The sequence below is a fragment of the Citrus sinensis genome, chromosome 7 (assembly GCF_022201045.2).
Source record: "Citrus sinensis cultivar Valencia sweet orange chromosome 7, DVS_A1.0, whole genome shotgun sequence".
NCBI lineage: Eukaryota > Viridiplantae > Streptophyta > Magnoliopsida > Sapindales > Rutaceae > Citrus > Citrus sinensis.
The window spans coordinates 17,251,544-17,261,368 of record NC_068562.1 but is presented as its reverse complement, the minus strand read 5'-3'; the positions used below and the strand labels follow the sequence as shown (position 1 = coordinate 17,261,368).

The window sequence follows — 9,825 nt, the reverse complement described above, 5'->3', positions numbered from 1 at the left end:
ACACTCTGGCCAGAGAATTCTATGATCAAGTACCGAAAACCTATCAAGAGATGTGTTTGTACAAATTCTATATTGTTAATCCATAACTCCAATACTCATAATTGCTCCCACCAAGATACCGGGTAATCTTGACCACAAGGATGTGTCGTGCCCATTGGTAACTCAAATGAAATAACAATCACAATCATGAAATCATAATTAACTCAAGATTAAGATTACAGTAAAATCAACGCCTATGAGATTTAATAAGTCTGACAGTTATTACAAAGTTAATTAAATCTCATATGTGATCCTGTTCAATGTAGTCATACTACATCAATAAATTCATACATGATTAAGACAAATCATTCAATGAATTTATTACAGTCTATACCTAAATAAAGTGCCCAACTTTATTTATCAACTGCGAACTAAATTTATTTAATCATAAGATAACTTGTATTTATGTCTTCTGTGAATCCACATGGTGATCACATAAATACATATAATATGATTAAATGGACTTTAATACAAATATTATTGCAATTAAGATATTTGAATAAAATACCTCATTTATTTTATTAATCAGAAAAATTGTTTATTACAATTAAATAAACACATATGCTTTTAAAGAGCATATTTTCCCAACAGCGTCCACGTGTAGCAAGCCACCCACTCGTCGCACCAAAGACTTTTTTGCCTCTCCTGCGCTCTCTCTAAGCCTTGTATAACTCCAAAATCCTAAATACTTTATTGTGTTATTTTATTTTATTTTTCCGTTATTTGCTTTGCTATGTTATTTTTTAGTAGTTTATTTCATTTTTGTTGGTGTGGGTGTTGTGTTCTTGACGAATTATTAATTATCATTAGCAGGCTGGACTATTCCGGGACACGGACGCTGCGGTGGCGATGAATAATGAGGTTGGGGAAGGAGATGAAGGCAGTGGAGGAGCAGGAGAAGGATCATCAAGATCAGATGATGACTTTGATGGAGGTGGTGATGATGATCAGCAAATTAGAGAAATGTAAGCGTATTTTTTGGCTTGGTGCAAACTAGTCGGAAGGGCTTTCGTACCCACTTGGATTTAAGTTATAATGAGTTCGATGGTGAGTTTAATACTTGTTCTTTGTCACACATTTTGAGCTTGGTGGGGCTTCAAAAACAAAGGATTAAGCTCACCAGCAAGCTCATTATAGCTTAAATCTATGTGGGTTTGTAAGCTATTTCAAGTTCCCAAAACTAGTTGGAATTGAGCCAGATAACTTATTCCTCGCCAAATTCAACTTTTTCAAACAACTGAAACGACCTAAGCTCTCAGGGATGGAACCTGTAAGCTTGTTATTTTCCAAATAAAATACTTGAAGATGGAGAGAGTCACAAAATTCTGGTGGAACGGAACCTGTTAAGCACCGGTTCCGAAATAATATTGTAAGATGTGAACGATATCATAATATCATGCATATTATCCATAGTGTAACAGATATAAACTCAAGTTAACTTTGATATCTTTCGGAAACTTCAATACATGATTGCTACTAATTGAGAGCTTGATTGTACATTTTCCTCAAACCTACTGTAAAGAAAATCTACTGTATTATATACAATCCACTATCAGCAGGCAGGGCCGGCTTTAGAGTATATGGGGCCTTAGGCAAAATTTTTTTGTAGGGCCTTTTTTTATTTTGTAATTTCAATACTCAAAGAAATATAAAAGACTACAAAATTTATTCGACTTTTAACTCTTGAATTTTAATAGTAATAAAAAAGATCTTAAAAATTTTCAAAAACCAAACTTAAAAAAATAAGCAAGAAGATATCTTTTTTACTTCCATTAAAATTATTACAAAAATAAACAAACAAATAAATAAAAACAATATTTTTTTCAAATAGAATATTTTTTTATTTAGAATAGCAGAAAATTGAGATGATGAATTGATTATCAAATAATAGATATGCACTTTGTATTTTAAGAAACTAATTTTTTCTTTTTAAAATGAATCAATGAATGTAATAATTCTCTTTGTAAAAAAAAAAAAAAAGAGAGCAAGAAACCTATTTATCTATTGATTTTTTATACTACAAGGAATTAAAAGGAATATTAAAAGTCAAAATTTTTCATTTTTTTAGGAAAGTTAAAAGGTAAAAAATGTAAATTTTTTTAAAAAAACTAATAATGAATGAATTAATGACTAAACAATTTTATTAATTATATCTTTTGAACATTAAGGCTACCAAATATTGATTTTCTATAAATAAATAAAAAATAATTCTAAGTTATGGTATAATTGTTAATTATAAAGATGTCTAATAGGGTTTTCTACAATACATAATTTTTTTTAAAAAGATATTTATTAATTAAAGAACTATTAAGAAATACTCAAAAAAAAAATGAGGCCTTAAAATAATATAGGACCTTAGGCAATCGCTTTTCTCGCCTATACTTAAAGCCACCATTGTCAGCAGGATAAGAATATGAAAGTTTCAGTTAATACAAAATCAAATAATTTATCACAATCATTGAATATCAAGATTTTCTTAGAAGAAAAAGTACATATAGTTCATCCAAAACATGCACACCAATTTCAGTAATATTTTTCATACCACGTGGGAAAATATAAACAGAACGTTTCTACTGGTTTTAGATTGAGAATTAAAGACCAATGACTATCTTAATTAACTTAAGATTATTAATATAATAGGTTTCCTAATAAGTATGCCTATTTAGAGTATTTGGGGATGCTACTAGAAAAACGAAATTTAAATTGTACAGAACCTAGTTATCTGATGTTAAAATCTGAAACTTCGAGAATCCATACAAAAACATAGTTGATTTCTACCAGGTGCAGTTCGTAATTGAAAATTTACAATACCATGTCCACTGAATCTCAAACTTTTTACTACAAATTAACCACTACATCAAAAGATAAATTCTGGGAATGAACTACCACAAGTACGCCTTACAAATGCAAATGACCAAAAGATTTTTGAGATTGTAAAGAGATGATACTGAGGGATAACGTATGTTCATGTTGTCCCATTTAGGTGGCAAAGAAGCCTTGATTATTCGAGCAGATACGATTTGGAAATCCTACGATAGGGTCTCGGTTCATAACAAGAGTAACTCAATTTGCCGAAACTGACATGCATGATCAAAGTCTCCTCAACCTCAAGATCAGACTCAGTGTCTGTGTCTGAGGTTATTCCATCCAGGTCTTCAACCGCATTTCGTCCTTCAGGTTTATTTGGATCTATATTTTGGAGCTGGTCCAGAAACAAGTAAAATACTTCGAATCTACATGGAAATCACTGAACTAACAAGACAAGCATGCACCAAAAGAAAGGTATCTACCATTACCTGACCAGAAAAATGCAAAGAATGTATCCCCCCCACATTTAATTTCTGCCTTGATTGAGCTGATACGTCCAACCTGTAAATTTTAGCAGAGCATATACTTCATCGGAAACAACAGGGGAAGTGTTGAGTGCAATACAGCAAGACTTGCACAGGGTATCTATGGGTTGAGGTTGACCCAATATAAACAATTTTAAAGTGCCTTATTTACCACAAGTTACAATTTCGCAATGGAAGCGAAAGTCGAACTTTGCTCAGAGGTTTCAACTTTCTGTATATTCTTGAGAATATGGGGAGTACCACACTATCATTCAATCAAACGGATAAGTCAAACTAGTATCGCCCATAATATGATAACAACACTACATAACATACCATGTCTCAATGGCCCTCAGTTGATCAATTTTAGCTTGACACGTCAACAAGAATGGACGCAGTGTGAGGGCCCTGAGTTGATCGACCTTAGCTTGTGTAATGGCCCTGAGTTGATCAAATTTAGCGTGTGTAGTGGCCCTGAGTTGATCAGCTTTAGCTTGACACCTCAACAAGAATGGACTCAAGTAGTTCTCGTACAACTGCCTTGCCCCCTAACAAGAAATAAGGAAGTTTATCACCATGAGTTAACTTGAAGTCAAAAGTTAAACATATTAAGCTACATTAATTTTCATCACAAATAAATATAAATACAAGTACACTTCCCCATTTTTTCAATATGATCCAAAGTTACAAGCGTTATTTTTAAACTTACATCAGTAGATGGAAGCTGAAGCCATACAAGAAATGCAAATTTCAGGTGATAATACATGGGAAACCTGAAATGATGAAACAAGATAAGGCAGTAACATCAATTAGGCATAGATAATTAAGCGTCGTGCGTATATGCGTGGGAAAAGATGTACACTTGCTTATCTTTTCGAAATATATATGATAAATACTTACTACACAAGCAAAAGGAAGAAATCACTAGTACTCAAAAACTTTACCAAGTAAGAAACTTGTCTGCAAAAGCCTCAGCAATGCTAAAAGTTCCATAAGCTGCAAATAGTCAGTAGGACAAGTACTATCAAAAGTTCATCAAGGGCAAGCACCAATGCCAGATATATATCCTCAGATCAAACCAGCCTTATCTTTTATTGATTACAAAATTTATCAACATGTGATAAGAATTTCTGCACATTTGTTACTTTCATCATTGATGGTCATCATGAATAGTAGAGCTATATATTTTCACCCATGCAAGATCTCAGCATCACTATAACCATAAAGGTAATATTCAATTTTTTTGCCCAACTGATCAAAGCATCTAACAGGAAAACACTTGGGCTAAAAATAATGGAAACAGAGGAAATTTAGGAGTCTATGAAAACCTCATGTAACAAAACAAGCAAGGTGACAAGCCTAACAAAAAATAATAATAATAAATTATAAAAATAAAAATAAATTCCAACCTGCCCAATACATGAGCCACTTTTGTTGCTCATCTTCATCTTTCCTCTCAATTCCCTTGAATGTTGAGTACACTGGTAAAGCAACACCCACAGAGCAGCTGTACAAGCACCCAAAAATGAAAAATAAAAATAACAAAAACAAAAATAAGAATAAAAAAATTTCTCTAGATTATTTAGCACTGGACACGCAGACCGGACATCGCCATGTAGCACTGCTACTCACCGTAAGGTGAGAACAATAAAAGATTACTCCAAGATTACATCGATATCTATGTAACACATTACAATAATAGTCGATGCAAGGTTTAGCATACATGATCTACTATTAATCAAACAAACAAATAAGCTGGATCTGGAGAGAGCCATTTCAATAATCTTTTGAGGATAATTTCTCTATTTGTTTTTCAATTTATTCATAAACGTGTGAACTGTGCAGATGACTGACATTTGCACTTCAGTGAAGTGACTCCTTGGCAGTTTTTTGCGTGGCGAGCAAGTAGAACAAAACGGTGTCGTTCACTATGAAACTTGGGAAATTTATGCTCAGTGGCCGAGAAGAATCGGTCTCGTTGGATCATGTTGTGGGCTTTTCTGTGGTTGATTCACAAAGCCCACGTAAATCAATTATATACATATATTTTGTCATGTGAATTCTAAAAATTCTTAATATATTTTTTTTGGGTATTGATGATATTCTGATCAGTGAAGCGATTTGTTTTAATCAATTTAAAAATTGTAGTACAAATACTCATGTGTTAGCACCCTGCACTGCTCAGATCTAATTACTGAAGAAGAAAAACTTTAGCTTTAAGTTATTAGCAGTATTAGAAGTGAATGAGAGTAACTGTCGAATTAAAGTTGTTTGAAATTAAATCTCTTTGAAAGTCTATTCGTAATCTAATGAAAAATAGTGTAATAAAGTTCAAATAATTTCTGATTTTGGTTGCATGTATTTATTTTAAAATTTTGGATTAATCATGATGATGGAGCGGGACAGCGAGAGCAGAATTGATACTTCATGATAACATAGCAAGGTAGCGAAAGTGGAATTAATAGTGAAATTGTAGATTACATTCTAATTGAAACTGATTAAATCTCATTCTAATGCAAACAACTAAATAAGAATTTAATAATGTGTTAAATGAGATAAGATTACACTCTAACCCAAATGATTCTACAAGAGAGGTTTCAATAGATAATCCCAAAAAGAATTTTAAAAGAAGGGTTTTATTGAATAAATAAAGCTAAAGTTATGAAAACAATAAAGAGACATCTCTATTTATAATGAGGTAAAAGTTAAGCTAAAAAGGAAACTAAATAATAATTATAATAGAAATAAAAAACTAAAACATGGTGCTAATTAAAATAGAAAATAACAAAATACCTATAATTATATAATTCTAAAATTCTAAAATAACGTCTTATATCACACGATAATCTTGAATGTTAAATCAATAATTCTTTATTAATAATGGCATGTTTATCAACTTTGACATGTCCTTGGCCATGTAAAATTACATGAAGCTCACACGGCACAAGTATAAAATCTCAACCTATGTACCCCAAATTGCCTTAATAAAGTTATTACTTGGAACATACATGCATATTTTTTAGACTGATATTACAATCAGATAACTACTGATCTGTTTATATTTTCTACGCTTACTAATTTTTTAGGAATATCTACTCCACTTATATTTTATAATGAAGAAAACAGTCTCCACTCAATTTTTTTTTTTAATTGATGGAGGAATTCAATCTCCATATTTCAATATGGAATCATTTGGCCGAGTAGCAAATACACATTTTTCTAATTCCAATAAATGATATACCAACGAGACGCATAACAGTAAAATTATATATACAATATTTTGAGATCAAGATTTTGGCGCCAATAAATTTGTTTCCCTCAGGGTCTTAACGGTGAATTCAACATTGGTAGTTAATTTCAATCATCATCATCAAAATTTTATAATTATTATTATTTCCTAATACGGTGTGGGTGTGACGCTCGTCACTGTCAGTGGGCTGGGAAAAGTTGAATGAAGTCACCACTTGTGGATTTTTGGGTAGGGAGCATGGAGAACAAAACGGCGTCGCTCACAATAGAAATTTTGTCCGTGGTGACCAAGGAGATGATACGGTGTCGTTAAGGCTAGAAATTTAAGAGGATTCCACTACCCTGGGGAGGTCTTCTTCTTGTTTCACCCTTTTCTTATTAAATATAATATAATTATATTTATTAAAATAAAATAATGTTACATTTATTTAAAAGTAAAAATATCATATCTATTTAAATAATATTATTATATTATTTAATAATAATACATTTATTAAAAATAATAATATTAGGCTTATTAAATATAATATTATTATATTTATTTAATTTTAATAGTATTATATTTCTTTAATATTAATTAATAATAATGATAATAATAATAAATAGTTTATTCTAAGAAAATATTAACTTTGCAGTATATTATTAATGATGATGTTTCATTTGTATTGCCCTTATCAATAATTTTAGTTTAATTAATTAAATAAAAATTAAATAAAAATTACGGTTTATATAATTAAGAATATTGATAATTATTATTAATTTATATAATTAAAATTAATAATAAAATAAATATTTTATTTTACAAATATATTTTTTTATTCACTTGTAACTAAAATCTATAATTTTTTAAATAAGGGTAAAATTATAATTTAAAACAACTGACTCCCAATCTAAAACAAATAAACACATAAATGGAATTTTGATTTCTATTTCATACTCTTATTTTAATGTAAGTAAACAACCTATTTTTACTCTTAATCTCATAATTCCTGCTCTAATATGAGAAGTAAATGCTACGCAAATAGCAGCCAAAGGTATCAAAAAGGAAGCAACTAGACTGATCCAGGCCTAAGATCTATTAAATAAAATTATGGTCCAGTCTCATTAGATAGGCATGTTGGCTTTGTTCTAGTCCCATATGTGGATGGCAAAAAATCCCTACAGGCACAAGGGCCTGTTACGTTAAAATTAGGCGTCAGGTCTAATTTTATCCATATTTTATAAAAAATTAAATCGGGATATAAATTTTTATACCTATTCATTGGGTGCATTAGGTATGGGTATAAAACACTAATACTTGTACGCAATTACTAAACCCTTTGACCATTGTTGACTTATTTATTTTAAATATTTTAAAAATTAAAAGTAACAGCTAAATCAAATAAATTCTAAAGTAAAAAAATTAAAACTCTAAAATGTAAACATTAGTAGTTAATAGCTTAGTATTTGGATTGACCATCCTACACATTTATTTAGAGATTTTAGTTGTTTAATGTACTACTCATTTGCTAGACGAATAATGTTTAAATCAAGGTTAGTCAAAGGAGTGAAGGCTGGACAAGGAAATGCCAACATGAAGGCTTTTATTTTCGATCCAAATATCTAGTAAAACATTAATTAAAGTTGAACTTAACAATCATCAGATTATAGTGAATATTTACTTAAAACTCAAAATGATTTTTAAAAATTATTTTAGAATAAATGTATAATTTAGGGTGAAAAGTGTGGAGTATATTGAGAAAAGTTGCAGCATAATAGCAATTTTTATTGCCAACTTGGAACTGAACTTTGCAACTTAATGCCCTTCCCTACATTTCCTACATCTTACAATTTAGTAAAATATATTGGCTGCATATTCATCATCTATCTATAGACTACATTTCCTTCTGTGTTTCTTAGGAAAAACAAAATGTTTGTTTTTTTAGTAGATAGTCGATGCTTCCAATGCGCATCAACACCGTCATGCAGTTATCCTGCAAATTATGACGTCAAATTATAGATAAACGCTTTTACTTGTAAAATTATGATTCATTACTCTTCATATGTTCAGTGTTGATATTATTTTTGGAAAATGAATATTAGATTTGCAAATTAACTAAGAGTTTCAACAAAGTATAGAGACATTAACAGTTGTACCAAGAGCGCTTCTAATTATTGCTAACAAGAAGTGCTTAGTTAAATAATTATGATATTTAAGTGTGTTTGTCTTGCACATTTTTAATATATTGTTGCTTCTATTGTAGGCTATCGTTTGATAAGATGCATTGGAGACTCCTGGATTCATTACTTATTTTTGTAAGACTTTGTATCGTAGGCTTGTATTTGTATTTGCGTATACTTTTAATTTTTGACTTGGAGACTTGCGGCTTGATGTTAATCTCTCATTTTCAGTATATAATTTGAACTTTATGGATGGTATCATGATAATTAATTTTAGTGTGTTAATGTTGTAATGAACAACGTTGAATTTGTGTTGTAATTGACAAATATCAGGAAAATGAGATAAAATATTGACAAATAGTCAAATATCACAAAATTATAAAAAAATTAAGCATTACAAATTTGTGACAGCTTCCACCTGTCACAAAACTTGCATCCAACCCATTACTTTATGTGACCGCATTTAGGTGGTTATTCATTTTGGTGACCGTTACGACCTTTTGTTACTGCACGCCAAAAATACAGTTAAAAAGCATTTGTCGTTACAAAGCTGTCATGAATGTCATATGTAACTGCAAAATAACAGTCACATAAATAACTTTTTCTTGTAGTGGGATTAATTAGTTTGAAAATGTGTTGAAATTAGACAAGTAATACAATTAATATCATGAGATTGACATTCTTTAAATTTCATATATGGTTCAAATAAGTAAATAAAAGTAACTTCGGGGATTAATAAGAAGTATTAGTACCTAAGGGACTGAGTGTAAAATCTGTGTGTCTAAAGTTACCTTAATTGATTAAGAAATAAAATCATTAAATTTTAAAAAATTATTATTATTACTATTTACATTGAGATAAAAAAAATTAAAGAAATAAAATTAATAAAATATAAATATATTTTCTAGTTAGCAATCAAACATGATTATATAACTTTACTTTTGTTCATTCTTATGGTTTCTATAAAAGAAATAATTTTTTATGTGTATTATAATAAAAACGAACACACACCATTCACAAGGACAACCGACGGTAACGATTTTTT

General features: G+C 30.0%; 1 protein-coding gene across 1 annotated transcript; it reads right to left on the bottom strand.

Moving 5' to 3' along the window:
- Positions 1-2,854: 2,854 nt before the first annotated feature.
- Positions 2,855-5,071, bottom strand: LOC107175352 (HVA22-like protein k). Its single transcript, XM_052431615.1, has 5 exons — positions 4,781-5,071; positions 4,316-4,367; positions 4,081-4,144; positions 3,336-3,919; positions 2,855-3,241 (listed from the first exon to the last, which is right to left on the bottom strand). Exons 1-4 carry the CDS (start codon positions 4,791-4,793, stop codon positions 3,695-3,697), a joined length of 354 nt encoding a protein of 117 aa, XP_052287575.1. The 5' UTR covers positions 4,794-5,071; the 3' UTR covers positions 2,855-3,241; positions 3,336-3,694.
- Between the last annotated feature and the right edge of the window lie 4,754 nt (positions 5,072-9,825).

Excerpts from the sequence above, each read along its gene's own strand:
- LOC107175352 (XM_052431615.1), bottom strand. Across the intron at positions 4,145-4,315 it reads GCAGACAAGTTTCTTACTTG|GTTTCCCATGTATTATCACC; the intron begins GTAAAGTTTTTG and ends TCATCATTTCAG. Across the intron at positions 3,920-4,080 it reads TTCAGCTTCCATCTACTGAT|GGGGCAAGGCAGTTGTACGA; the intron begins GTAAGTTTAAAA and ends ATTTCTTGTTAG.